This window comes from Pseudophryne corroboree, chromosome 3 (genome assembly GCF_028390025.1).
Source record: "Pseudophryne corroboree isolate aPseCor3 chromosome 3, aPseCor3.hap2, whole genome shotgun sequence".
Taxonomy (NCBI): Eukaryota; Metazoa; Chordata; class Amphibia; order Anura; family Myobatrachidae; genus Pseudophryne; species Pseudophryne corroboree.
In genome coordinates, this window is record NC_086446.1 from 375,158,163 (window position 1) to 375,172,729 (window position 14,567).

The window sequence follows — 14,567 nt, forward strand, 5'->3', positions numbered from 1 at the left end:
GGCGATAAGGTTATCCGCTGATGCATCTGCAGATGCGACCCGGACCATTTGTCCAGCAGATCCCACTGAAAAGTTCGTGCGTGGAATCTGCCGAATGGGATTGCTTCGTAAGAAGCCACCATCTTTCCCAGGACTCTTGTGCATTGATGCACAGACACTTTTCCTGGTTTTAGGAGGTTCCTGACAAGTTCGGATAACTCCTTGGCTTTCTCCTCCGGAAGAAACACCTTTTTCTGAACCGTGTCCAGAATCATTCCCAGGAACAGCAGACGTGTTGTCGGGGTCAACTGAGATTTTGGAAAATTCAGAATCCACCCGTGTTGTTGCAGCACTACTTGGGTTAGTGCTACTCCGTCCTCCAGCTGTTCTCTGGACCTTGCCCTTATCAGGAGATCGTCCAAGTAAGGGATAATTAATACGCCTCTTCTTCGCAGAAGAATCATCATTTCGGCCATTACCTTGGTAAAGACCCGAGGTGCCGTGGACAATCCAAACGGCAGCGTCTGAAACTGATAATGACAGTTTTGCACCACGAACCTGAGGTACCCTTGATGTGAAGGGCAAATTGGGACATGCAGGTAAGCATCTTTTATGTCCAGGGACACCATAAAGTCCCCTTCTTCCAGATTCGCTATCACTGCTCTGAGTGATTCCATCTTGAACTTGAATTTTTGTATGTACAGGTTCAAAGATTTCAGATTTAGAATAGGTCTTACCGAGCCGTCCGGCTTCGGTACCACAAATAGCGTGGAGTAATACCCCTTTCCCTGTTGTAGGAGGGGTACCTTGACTATCACCTGCTGAGAAAACAGCTTGTGAATGGCTTCCAATACCGTCGCCCTGTCTGAGGGAGACGTTGGCAAAGCCGACTTTAGGAACCGGCGAGGGGGAGACTTCTCGAATTCCAACCTGTAACCCTGAGATACTACCTGCAGGATCCAGGGGTCCACCTGTGAGCAAGCCCACTGCGCGCTGAAATTCTTGCGTCGACCCCCCACCGTTCCTGAGTCCGCTTGTAAAGCCCCAGCGTCATGCTGAGGGCTTTGCAGAACCCGCGGAGGGCTTCTGTTCCTGGGAAGGAGCTGCTTGCTGCCCTCTCTTACCCTTTCCTCTGCCTCGGGGCAGATATGACTGTCCTTTTGCCCGCTTGTTCTTATAGGACCGAAAGGACTGCGGCTGAAAAGACGGTGTCTTTTTCTGTTGGGAGGGGGTCTGAGGTAAAAAGGTGGATTTCCCGGCAGTTGCCGTGGCCACCAAATCCGATAGACCGACGCCAAATAATTCCTCCCCTTTATACGGCAATACTTCCATATGCCGTTTGGAATCCGCATCACCTGACCACTGTCGTGTCCATAAACTTCTTCTGGCAGATATGGACATCGCACTTACTCTCGATGCCAGAGTGCAAATATCCCTCTGAGCATCTCGCATATAAAGAAAAGCATCCTTTAATTGCTCTAAAGTCTGTAAAATACTGTCCCTATCCAGGGTATCAATATTTTCAGTCAGGGAATCCGACCAGACCACTCCAGCACTGCACATCCAGGCTGAGGCGATGGCTGGTCGCAGTATAACACCAGTATGTGTGTATATACTTTTTAGAGTAGTTTCCAGCCTCCTATCAGCTGGATCCTTGAGGGTGGCCGTATCAGGAGACGGTAACGCCACTTGTTTTGATAAGCGTGTGAGCGCCTTATCCACCTTAGGGGGTGTTTCCCAGCGCGCCCTAACCTCTGGCGGGAAAGGGTATAATGCCAATAACTTTTTTGAAATTAGCCCTTTTCTATCTGGGTTAACCCACGCTTCATCACATACATAATTCAATTCCTCTGATTCAGGAAAAACTACAGGTAGTTTTTTCACCCCCCACATAATACCCCTTTTTGTGGTACTTGTAGTATCAGAGATATGCAAAGCCTCCTTCATTGCCGTGATCATATAACGTGTGGCCCTACTGGAAAATACGTTTGTTTCTTCACCGTCGACACTAGATTCAGTGTCCGTGTCTGGGTCTGTGTCGACCGACTGAGGTAAAGGGCGTTTTACAGCCCCTGACGGTGTCTGAGACGCCTGGGCAGGTACCAACTGGTTTGACGGTCGTCTCATGTCGTCAACTGATTTTTGTAATGTGCTGACATGATCACGTAATTCCATAAACAAAGCCATCCATTCCGGTGTCGACTCCCTAGGGGGTGACATCACCATTACCGGCAATTGCTCTGCCTCCACACCAACATCGTCCTCATACATGTCGACACACGTACCGACACACAGCAGACACACAAGGAATGCTCTATTGAAGACAGGACCCCACTAGCCCTTTGGGGAGACAGAGGGAGAGTTTGCCAGCACACACCCAAGCGCTATAATATATATGGGAACAACCCTATATAAGTGTTGTATCCTTATAGCAGCTTAAATATAGTAATATCGCCAAAAAAGTGCCCCCCCTCTCTGTTTTACCCTGTTTCTGTAGTGCAGTGCAGGGGAGAGTCCTGGGAGCCTTCCTCACAGCGGAGCTGAGCAGGAAAATGGCGCTGTGTGCTGAGGAGAATAAGCCCCGCCCCCTATTTCGGCGGGCTCTTCTCCGGAGACTGTGAGATCTGGCAGGGGTTAAATACATCCATATAGCCTCAAGGGCTATATGTGATGTATTTTTAGCCATAAAAAAAAAGGTATTCTACATTGCTGCCCAGGGCGCCCCCCCAACGCCCTGCACCCTCCGTGACCGCTGTGTGAAGTGTGCTGACAACAATGGCGCACAGCTGCAGTGCTGTGCGCTACCTCAGGAAGACTGAAAAGTCTTCTGCCGCCTGCTGTTGGACCTCTTCCAACTTCGGCATCTGCAAGGGGGGTCGGCGGCGCGGCTCCGGGACGAACCCCAGGGTGAGACCTGTGTTCCGACTCCCTCTGGAGCTAATGGTGTCCAGTAGCCTAAGAAGCCAATCCATCCTGCACGCAGGTGAGTTCACTTCTCTCCCCTAAGTCCCTCGATGCAGTGAGCCTGTTGCCAGCAGGACTCACTGAAAATAAAAAACCTAAAAAACTTTTTCTAAGCAGCTCTTTAAGAGAGCCACCTAGATTGCACCCTGCTCGGACGGGCACAAAAACCTAACTGAGGCTTGGAGGAGGGTCATAGGGGGAGGAGCCAGTGCACACCACCTGATCCTAATGCTTTATTTTTGTGCCCTGTCTCCTGCGGAGCCGCTAATCCCCATGGTCCTGACGGAGTCCCCAGCATCCACTAGGACGTTAGAGAAATAACTTTTTTTGCTTAGCACAAATCGCTCCGTATGTATGCCTCATGAGGGGGGACAGGGATATTGGAATTCAACTATTGCAATCATTTGTTTTTTTTTTTAATATAGTAGTTTAGTATACTGCTGTATGGCAAAATGTGTACAAGGGACACTATTGTGGGATTACATAGGTTTTACCGGTGGATGAGATGCCAGCTGTCAATATCTTCAAAGTAGCATCCCGGCCGCCCAATGCCGGCAGCAGGGCGAGCACTGAGAGTCCCCTTGTGCGCTCGGTGGCTCGCCACAGGATCTATTCCCACCGTATGGGTGTCGTGGACACCTACGAGTGGTAATAGCCATGGTGTGCCAGGTTTCCGGCGTCAGTATCCTGAAGGCCGGGTTCCCGACAGCTGGCATTTTAACTGCATCCCCTAATGTGCAGTGTAATGTGAATAAGGTACCACTATTGTGTGGTGTCATTTGGATTGAGGGGTACTATTGTGTGACCACACCCCTCCCCAACAAGACAACACCCTTTTTTGGCACATGCTATCCTTTTCCTAAACATAGAGCGGTGGGCACCAGTGCTTTTACTGGCACAGGGCACCAAAATGTCTTAATATGCAAATATATGGATCAGAAAATAGCGCTTGGTGGAATAGAAGCCGCCCAGATGTATTCTAGCGATTCCCAGTCACAGACAGTAGAAGACAAAAGTTTGAATATACCTTAGGCGCTACCACCCTATGTACAATTACAATATTGGAGAATAATTACAATATTGGAGAATAGGAGAAGAACCTGTTCAAATGTCCCAGAAAGTTTTCTTTGAATTACTTTAGATTCCTGCAGGTTTGCTTTCCTCCAAAATTCTTCAAGACAAAGATTCCTAATGGGCAAGTGTCCATGCAAGCAAAAAGAAAAGGAAAGAGCAAAAGATTTGAGTTTCTGGAATTCCTCCTTACTCCCTCCAAGCTAGACACCGGCAGCCGGACCAGGTCAGTTCCTTTCCAAGTGTGGATGCAGGTAGATGGATCAATGAGCCCCAATGCGTTTCGAGTTGTCATTAACTCATTCTCAGGGCAGAATCTGTAAGGAGGAATTCCGGAAACTCCAATCTTTTGCAGATCCATCACACCCGTTCTGGGAATGCTCACTGTGCTAACACTACGTTGCCGTCTTTCACATTAGTGAAAGACGACAAACGCAGGGAAATTTTCTACCCACCAGGACAGGTCCTTTTCTCATGGACAGTCCTTCAGGTTTTATATCAATACAGCACAAAAGGAATGTTCAACTGAACATAACTGCTTTGATGCAATAGACCCTTCATACCACCAATTCTCTCTCTACCTACCACTTCTTTTCATCACTATTCTGCCTTTCCCCATAATCAATATTAGGGTATGGGTCGTTGGATAGACATAACTTATGTCAACAGTCATTAGGTCGACCATGGAAGGCCGACATGCACTAGGTCGACAGGTCAAAAGGTCAACATGAGTTTTTTGGTGTCATTTTCTCCGTAAAGTGACGGGGAACCGAAAATTAGTGCACCACGTCCCCTCGCATGGCTTGCGCTTCGGGCAAAGTGCCTCGCTCCGCTACCACTTGGAACAGATTACCGTTCCAATCGTAGTCCACGTGGATCGTTAAGTATGAAAAAATAAAATAAAATTTAAAACCTTTTTGAAAAACTCATGTCGACCTTTTGACCTGTCGACCTAATACATGTCGACCTAGCGGCCATGTAGACCTAATGCATGTCAACCTTCAGTGGTCGACCCAACGACCGTAACCCCACTATTACCATTTTCACCTGTTGTATTTGTTGAAGACACTACTGGTAATCTCCTCGTTAGGACAGTCCTTTAATGCATGCTGTCCCAAAATAAGCCATCACATAAATCCAGCAACATAGACAACAAGCACTAATACTTTTTACACAAATTTGAGCAAAATTTATCACATAGGCTCCTTAAAAGGTAAGGCGGGATCCTGCTGAAGGCAGTGCCGTTTCTTGCGGCGGGCGAGCCGTGCAACCGCACGGGGCGCCCGCCCCGGTACTTCTTCAGCACTTTGAATCCCCCCTCCACTCCCGAGTGCCCAGCTCGGGGGGCGGGGTTTCGCGGAATGATGCGTTTGCGACGTCACAATAGCGTCATTCCTCGAAACCCCGCCCCCCGAGCTGGGCACTCGGGAGGAGGAAGGGGGAGCCGCGCAGACGAGGGGGAGAGGCGGCTGAAGAGCGGTAAGAACCGCTTCAAATGTAAGTCAGCCCCTCTCCCTCCCAACCACCGCCTGCCGTACTGTGTAAAATGGGGGCACACGTGCCTGCCGTACTGTGTAAAATGGGGGCACACGTGCCTGCCGTACTGTGTAAAATGGGGGCACACGTGCCTGCCGCACTGTGTAAAATGGGGGCACACGTGCCTGCCGCACTGTGTAAAATGGGGGCACACGTGCCTGCCGCACTGTGTAAAATGGGGGCACACGTGCCTGCCGCAATGTGTAAAATGGGGGCACACGTGCCTGCCGCAATGTGTAAAATGGGGGCACACGTGCCTGCCGCAATGTGTAAAATGGGGGCACACGCCTGCCGCAATGTGTAAAATAAGAATTTACTTACCGATAATTCTATTTCTCGGAGTCCGTAGTGGATGCTGGGGTTCCTGAAAGGACCATGGGGAATAGCGGCTCCGCAGGAGACAGGGCACAAAAAGTAAAGCTTTAGGATCAGGTGGTGTGCACTGGCTCCTCCCCCTATGACCCTCCTCCAAGCCAGTTAGGTACTGTGCCCGGACGAGCGTACACAATAAGGGAGGAATTTTGAATCCCGGGTAAGACTCATACCAGCCACACCAATGACACCGTACAACTTGTGATCTAAACCCAGTTAACAGTATGACAACAGCGGAGCCTCTGAAAAGATGGCTCACAACAATAATAACCCGATTTTTGTAACTATGTACAAGTATTGCAGATAATCCGCACTTGGGATGGGCGCCCAGCATCCACTACGGACTCCGAGAAATAGAATTATCGGTAAGTAAATTCTTATTTTCTCTATCGTCCTAGTGGATGCTGGGGTTCCTGAAAGGACCATGGGGATTATACCAAAGCTCCCAAACGGGCGGGAGAGTGCGGATGACTCTGCAGCACCGAATGAGAGAACTCCAGGTCCTCCTCAGCCAGGGTATCAAATTTGTAGAATTTAGCAAACGTGTTTGCCCCTGACCAAGTAGCTGCTCGGCAAAGTTGTAAAGCCGAGACCCCTCGGGCAGCCGCCCAAGATGAGCCCACCTTCCTTGTGGAATGGGCATTTACATATTTTGGCTGTGGCAGGCCTGCCACAGAATGTGCAAGCTGAATTGTATTACACATCCAACTAGCAATAGTCTGCTTAGAAGCAAGAGCACCCAGTTTGTTGGGTGCATACAGGATAACAGCAAGTCAGTTTTCCTGACTCCAGCCGTCCTGGAACATATTTTCATTCAGGGCCCTGACAACATCTAGCAACTTGGAGTCCTCCAAGTCCCTAGTAGGTGCAAGGCACCACAATAAGCTGGTTCAGGTAAAACACTGACACCACCTTAGGGAGAGAACTGGGGACGAGTCCGCAGCTCTGCCCTGTCCGAATGGACAAACAGATATGGGCTTTTTTGAGAAAAAACCACCAATTTGACACTCGCCTGGTCCAGGCCAGGGCCAAGAGCATGGTCACTTTTCCTGTGAGATGCTTCAAATCCACAGATTTGACTGGTTTTAAACCAATGTGATTTGAGGAATCCCAGAACTACGTTGAGATCCCACAGTGCCACTGGAGGCACAAAAGGGGGTTGTATATGCAATACTCCCTTGACAACTTCTGGACTTCAGGAACTGAAGCCAATTCTTTCTGGAAGAAAATCGACAGGGCCGAAATTTGAACCTTAATGGACCCCAATTTGAGGCCCATAGACACTCCTGTTTGCAGGAAATGCAGGAAACGACCGAGTTGAAATTTCTTTGTGGGGCCTTCCTGGCCTCACACCACGCAACATATTTTCGCCACATGTGGTGATAATGTTGTGCGGTCACCTCCTTTCTGGCTTTGACCAGGGTAGGAATGACCTCTTCCGGAATGCCTTTTTCCCTTAGGATCCGGCTTTCCACCGCCATGCCGACAAACGCAGCTGCGGTAAGTCTTGGAACAGACATGGTACTTGCTGAAGCAAGTCCCTTCTTAGCGGCAGAGGCCATAAGACCTCTGTAAGCATCTCTTGAAGTTCCGGGTACCAAGTCCTTCTTGGCCAATCCGGAGCCATGAGTATAGTTCTTACTCCTCTACGTCTTATAATTCTCAGCACCTTAGGTATGAGAAGCAGAGGAGGGAACACATACACCGACTGGTACACCCACGGTGTTACCAGAACGTCCACAGCTATTGCCTGAGGGTCCCTTGACCTGGCGCAATACCTGTCCCGTTTTTTGTTCAGACGGGACGCCATCATGTCCACCTTTGGTATTTCCCAACGGTTTACAATCATGTGGAAAAAACTTCCCGATGAAGTTTCCACTCTCCCGGGTGGAGGTCGTGCCTGCTGAGTTAGTCTGCTTCCCAGTTTCCATTCCCGGGATGAAACACTGCTGACAGTGTTATCACATGATTTTCCGCCCAGCGAAAAGTCCTTGCAGTTTTTGCCATCGCCCTCCTGCTTCTTGTGTCGCCCTGTCTGTTTACGTGGGCGACTGCCGTGATGTTTTTCCCACTGGATAAATACCGGCTGACCCTGAAGCAGAGGTCTTGCTAAGCTTAGAGCATTATAAATTTACCCTTAGCTCCAGTATATTTATGTGGAGAAAAGTCTCCAGACTTGATCACACTCCCTGGAAATTTTTTCCCTGTGTGACTGCTCCCCAGCCTCTCGGGCTGGGCTCCGTGGTCACCAGCATCCAATCCTGAATGCCGAATCTGCGGCCCTCTAGAAGATGAGCACTCTATAACCACCACAGGAGAGACACCCTTGTCCTTGGATATAGGGTTATCCGCTGATGCATCTGAAGATGCGATCCGGGCCATTTGTCCAGCAGATCCCACTGAAAAGTTCTTGCGTGAAATCTGCCGAATGGAATTGCTTCGTAGGAAGCCACCATTTTTACCAGGACCCTTGTGCAATGATGCACTGTTTTTAGGAGGTTCCTGACTAACTCGGATAACTCCCTGGCTTTCTCTTCCGGGAGAAACACCTTTTTCTGGACTGTGTCCAGAATCATCCCTAGGCACAGCAGACGTGTCGTCGGATCAGCTGCGATTTTGGAATATTTAGAATCCACCCGTGCTGTTGTAGCAGTATCCGAGATAGTGCTACACCGACCTTCAACTGTTCCCTGGACTATGCCCTTATCAGGAAATCGTCCAAGTAAGGGATACTTAAGACGCCTTTTCTTCGAAGAAGAATCATCATTTCGGCCATTACCTTGGTAAAGACCCGGGGTGCCGTGGACAATCCAAACGGCAGCGTCTGAAACTGATAGTGACAGTTCTGCACCACGAACCTGAGGTACCCTTAGTGAGAAGGGCAAATTTGGGACATAGAGGTAAGCATCCCTGATGTCCCGGGACACTATATAGTCCTCTTCTTCCTGGTTCGTTATCACTGCTCTGAGTGACTCCATCTTGATTTGAACCTTTGTAAGTGTTCAAAAATTTTTTTAGAATAAGTCTCACCTAGCCTTCTGGCTTCAGTACCACAATATAGTGTGGAATAATACCCCTTTTCTTGTAGTAGGAGGGGTAATTTAGTTATCACCTGCTGGGAATACAGCTTGTGAATTTTTTTCCATACTGCCTCCTTGTCGGAGGGAGACCTTGGTAAAGCAGACTTCAGGAGCCTGCGAAGGTGAAACGTCTCGACCTTCCAATCTGTACCCCTGGGATACTACTTGTAGGATCCAGGGGTCCTGTACGGTCTCAGCGCCATGCTGAGAACTTGTCAGAAGCGGTGGAACGCTTCTGTTCCTGGGAATGGGCTGCCTGCTGCAGTCTTCTTCCCTTTCCTCTATCCCTGGGCAGATATGATCTTATAGGGACGAGAGGACTGAGGCTGAAAAGACGGTGTCTTTTTCTGCAGATATGTGACTTAGGGTAAAAAACGGTGGATTTTCCAGCAGTTGCCGTGGCCACCAGGTCCGATGGACCGACCCCAAATAACTCCTCTTCCTTTATACGGCAATACACCTTTGTGCCGTTTGGAATCTGCATCACCTGACCACTGTCGTGTCCATAACATCTTTTGGCAGTTATGGACATCGCATTTACTGATGATGCCAGAGTGCAAATATCCCTCTGTGCATCTCGCATATATAGAAATACATCCTTTAAATGCTCTATAGTCAATAAAATACTGTCCCTGTCAAGGGTATCAATATTTTTAGTCAGGGAATCCGACCAAGCCACCCCAGCTCTGCACATCCAGGCTGAGGCGATCGCTGGTCGCAGTATAACACCAGTATGTGTGTATATACTTTTTATGATATTTTTCCAGCCTACTGTCAGCTGGTCCTTGAGGACGGCCCTATCTATAGACGGTACCGCCACTTGTTTTGATAAGCGTGTGAGCGCCTTATCCACCTTAAGGGGTGTTTCCCAACGCGCCCTAACTTCTGGCGGGAAAGGGTATACCGCCCATAATTTTCTATCGGGGGGAACCCACGCATCATCACACACTTTATTTAATTTATCTGATTCAGGAAAAACTATGGTAGTTTTTTCACATCCCACATAATACCCTCTTTTGTGGTACTTGTAGTATCAGAAATATGTAACACCTCCTTCATTGCCTTTAACGTGTGGCCCTAATAAGGAATACGTTTGTTTATTCACCGTCGACACTGGATTCAGTGTCCCTGTCTGTGTCTGTGTCGACCGACTAAAGTAAACGGGCGTTTTAAAACCCCTGACGGTGTTTTTGAGACGTCTGGACCGGTACTAATTGTTTGTCGGCCGTCTCATGTCGTCAACCGACCTTGCAGCGTGTTGACATTATCACGTAATTTCCTAAATAAGCCATCCATTCCGGTGTCGACTCCCTAGAGAGTGACACCACCATTACAGGCAATTGCTCCGCCTCCTCACCAACATCGTCCTCCTACATGTCGACACACACGTACCGACACACAGCACACACACAGGGAATGCTCTGATAGAGGACAGGACCCACTAGCCCTTTGGAGAGACAGAGGGAGAGTTTGCCAGCACACACCAAAAACGCTATAATTATATAGGGACAACCTTATATAAGTGTTTTCCCTTATAGCATCTTAATATATATAAGCATATCGCCAAATTAGTGCCCCCCCTCTCTGTTTTAACCCTGTTTCTGTAGTGCAGTGCAGGGGAGAGCCTGGGAGCCTTCCCTCCAGCCTTTCTGTGAGGGAAAATGGCGCTGTGTGCTGAGGAGATAGGCCCCGCCCCTTTTTCGGCGGCCTCGTCTCCCGCTCTTAACGGATTCTGGCAGGGGTTAAATATCTCCATATAGCCTCCGGAGGCTATATGTGAGGTATTTTTAGACAAAATAGGTATTCATTTGCCTCCCAGGGCGCCCCCCTCCCAGCGCCCTGCACCCTCAGTGACTGCCGTGTGAAGTGTGCTGAGAGGAAAATGGCGCACAGCTGCAGTGCTGTGCGCTACCTTTAGAAGACTGAGGAGTCTTCTGCCGCCGATTCTGGACCTCTTACTTCAGCATCTGCAAGGGGGCCGGCGGCAAGGCTCCGGTGACCATCCAGGCTGTACCTGTGATCGTCCCTCTGGAGCTGATGTCCAGTAGCCAAGAAGCCAATCCATCCTGCACGCAGGTGAGTTCACTTCTTCTCCCCTCTGTCCCTCGTTGCAGTGATCCTGTTGCCAGCAGGACTCACTGTAAAGTAAAAAACCTAAGCTAAACTTTCTCTAAGCAGCTCTTTAGGAGAGCCACCTAGAATTGCACCCTTCTCGGCCGGGCACAAAAATCTAACTGGCTTGGAGGAGGGTCATAGGGGGAGGAGCCAGTGCACACCACCTGATCCTAAAGCTTTACTTTTTGTGCCCTGTCTCCTGCGGAGCCGCTATTCCCCATGGTCCTTTCAGGAACCCCAGCATCCACTAGTACGATAGAGAAAATGGGGGCACACGCCTGCCGCAATGTGTAAAATGGGGGCACACGCCTGCCGCAATGTGTAAAATGGGGGCACACGCCTGCCGCAATGTGTAAAATGGGGGCACACGCCTGCCGCAATGTGTAAAATGGGGGCACACGCCTGCCGCAATGTGTAAAATGGGGGCACACGCCTGCCGCAATGTGTAAAATGGGGGCACTTGCCGGCCGCAATGTGTAAAATGGGGGCAGTTCGCATTTTTAAATCTCGTACTGGGAGCCAAATTGGCTAGAACCAGCCCTGAAGAAAGGCGAAAGCACCTCGCAGCATCCGCCACTCTCAGCAGCAGCCTGGGCCAACCATCCTGCAATCTACTAACCTTGATCGCTTGGGCCACTCATGCTGGTCGCTGTCTGTCACCCAGATACCACGTTGATCCTCTGCAGGGCAGATCCGTAGCCAGAAGCCTGTGCGAGGGGCAGCCTATGGAACACGCTGCTAACAGCTCCTGCAAGGAAAGCATCACCTACATCAGCACATACAGCACCCTGTGCCCGCTCCCCACAGCGCTCGCAGCACGGGCACTACCCCGGCCCGGGACACACAGACCCGCCTGTTCTCCGAGCCCTGACCCCCCTCACAAGACTGCGGCCTTCATCCCTCAGTCTCTGCTCCCCCACGTGTCTTACACAGAACACTCCTACCAGACGCCCCCCTCGTGTTTCCCGGGCTCACTTGTACCCTGCCTGCTGTGGCTCATGGGGTCGGTGCCCCCTCACCTTTAGTAGTAGGCAGCCTCCCGACAGATGCCTGTGATCACCACCTACTCCAATTCTCCCACCCAGGGCCAGTGAGCGCATGTGGCTTAGTCCCGGCGGTTACTGATTCCTTCCCCGGAAAGACTTCTGAGCCCTGACGTCAGGCGCTAGGCGGGGCTAGCTGCACTGGTGGTTAGAGGGATCGATCGCTGTTGCTGCTGCTGTGGTGACGGGACTGGGATAGTTATAGAGTAGGGCAGGAAGGATGGGGGGCCGGGGCAGGTTACCGCATACTTGCCTACCTGCCCCTCTCCATGAGGGAGAAAATGCTCTGTTCCTGGATTTTCCTGGTAATGTATGATTGCCATCACCTGTGGTGAGCTAGGTAATTGATAAGAAAGGTGTTTCACCACAGGTGATGGCAATCACATACCCTCCAACATGACCCGCCCCACTAGGTACAAAATGCTCTGCTTCTGGACTTCCCTCTTAATTTATTATTGCCATCACCTGTGAAGAAACAGCTTTCTTATCATTTAACTAGTTCAACACAGGTGATGGAAATCATAAATTAAGAGGGGAGTCCAGAAACAGAGCATTTTGTACCTAGTGGAGCGGGTCATGTTGGAGGGTCTGCAATCATACATTACCAGGAAAGTCCAGGAACAGAGCATTTTCTCCCTCATGGAGAGGGTCAGGTAGGCATTTATGGGTTACCGTACTGCTGGGCGTCTGCTCTCTGTTGCGGTTCTGTGACCCCAGGCTCATAAGCGACATGTACGTCTATTCATGAAGCAGTGAAAAGAATAGAGACGTTGCCCATGGCCAGGGCTGTTTTTTAGGGTGCCCACACACAAAGCAACCTGTGCGGCCGGTGCAACAGAGTGTCCGAGGGCCGATATATTGGTGCGTGCAATTGACGACACACAGAATGATAAACTTGATATATCGTGCCGTGTGTGGGCACCCTATTATTGCTCCCAGTACGATAAGAGGGTCTCTAGTGGAAGCGTGACGTCAGCAGTGTTTGGCACCCCATGTGATTGCACAGCTCAACCGCCCATACAGACTTCCCTAACCATAGCATACCCTCCAACATGACCCGCCCCACTAGGTACAAAATGCTCTGTTTTTGGACTTCCCTCTTAATTTATTATTGCCATCACCTGTGAAGAAACAGCTTTCTTATCATTGAACTAGTTCAACACAGGTGATGGAAATAATAAATTAAGAGGGAAGTCCAGGAACAGAGCATTTTGTACCTAGTGGGGCGGGTCATGTTGGAGGGTCTGCCATAGCAACCAACCAGCTGCTACTGTATGTATAATTTTATAGAATGAACTTGCTAAATGTTACTTAAAAGCTGATTGGTTGCAATGGGCAACTTCTTCACATGCTGCCTTCACTATTTTCACTGCTTCATGAATAGACCCCATGGGCAGCAGCATCTGGTGGCTCCATGTCAGACGGGGTTCCCTTAGTGTTGACAAAGGGCAAATGCGTCAAAACAATAAGTGCCTTTGGGGGGATTATGGGGGAGAGGGTTGGGCAAGTGGGTACATATAGGTTAAGCATGCCCAGTAAGCAGGGGCGGAACTCTGGGAGGCAGTGGAGTCGGCTGCCGCCGGGCTCCTGATCTCCTCCATGCTGCCTGACCCTGAAGATCGTTCGCTGCGAGGAGCTTTCGAGTCAGTGACACGGAAGCTGCCTCCTAGTATATACAGAGAGCTGGCTGTGGCTACAGCTAGGGGGAGCTCCAGAGTGCAGCTCCTGCCAGGCCCTTCCAGATGAGCTGGCTGAGTGAAGCTCTCTGTTCTTCCGTTGGGCTGATAGCAGCAGGTAGGCACTGGCAGCACTTGCCTCAAGCTGCACTGTGGGGGTGTGTGTAGTTGGAAAGGGGAGGGGTGCTGGGGAGTCTTTAATAAATGTTGGTAGCACTGTGTTTTATGTGTGTGTGTGTGTGTGTGTGTGTGTGTGTGTGTGTGTGTGTGTGTGTGTGTGTGTGTGTGTGTGTGTGTGTGTAAGTGAGGGAAGCATGTTTTTGTTTGTGTGTGTTTTTAAGTGAAAGAGGCGTGTGTGCGTCTAAAGGCCCATACACATTAGACGATGTCGATCTGTGAGCGACATCGTCTAACGTTTCCCCCTCCCGGGCCGGCCGGTCGGCGGCCGCCTGTACGCACTGAGCGATATGACCGCTCATATCGCTCAGTGACGTCACGCCCCCGCCAGCCCTGCATGAAGGTCTTGGACGACAGTTCACATCCTTCATGCATGCCTGACCGACAGCGACGATCGTTGCCGACCCGCGGGGCCGCGCATCGGTCGTCGCTGGCGGCATACACACTTAACGATATAATGAGCAACGTCGCTCAAGGAGGGGGAAAATGAGCAACGTCGCTCATTATATCGTTAAGTGTGTATGGACCTTAAGGGAGACGTGTGTGTGTGTATG

The 14,567-nt window shown here is 50.1% G+C and overlaps 1 protein-coding gene across 2 annotated transcripts in view; it reads right to left on the bottom strand.

Moving 5' to 3' along the window:
* Positions 1 to 12,407, bottom strand: part of LOC135055640 (nucleolar transcription factor 1-B-like) — a 122,681-nt gene extending 110,274 nt beyond the window's left edge. Inside the window, exons 1-2 of one of the 2 annotated variants that reach the window (XM_063959937.1) lie at positions 12,137 to 12,407; positions 11,737 to 11,865 (exon numbers count right to left, since the gene is read on the bottom strand). In XM_063959937.1, coding sequence (XP_063816007.1) covers positions 11,737 to 11,758 — 22 coding nt within the window. In that variant the 5' untranslated portion in view covers positions 11,759 to 11,865; positions 12,137 to 12,407. Of the gene's footprint in view, positions 1 to 11,736; positions 11,866 to 12,046; positions 12,072 to 12,136 lie in introns of those variants that run through there. The other variant, XM_063959938.1, reaches the window with a different exon arrangement.
* Positions 12,408 to 14,567: the final 2,160 nt, after the last annotated feature.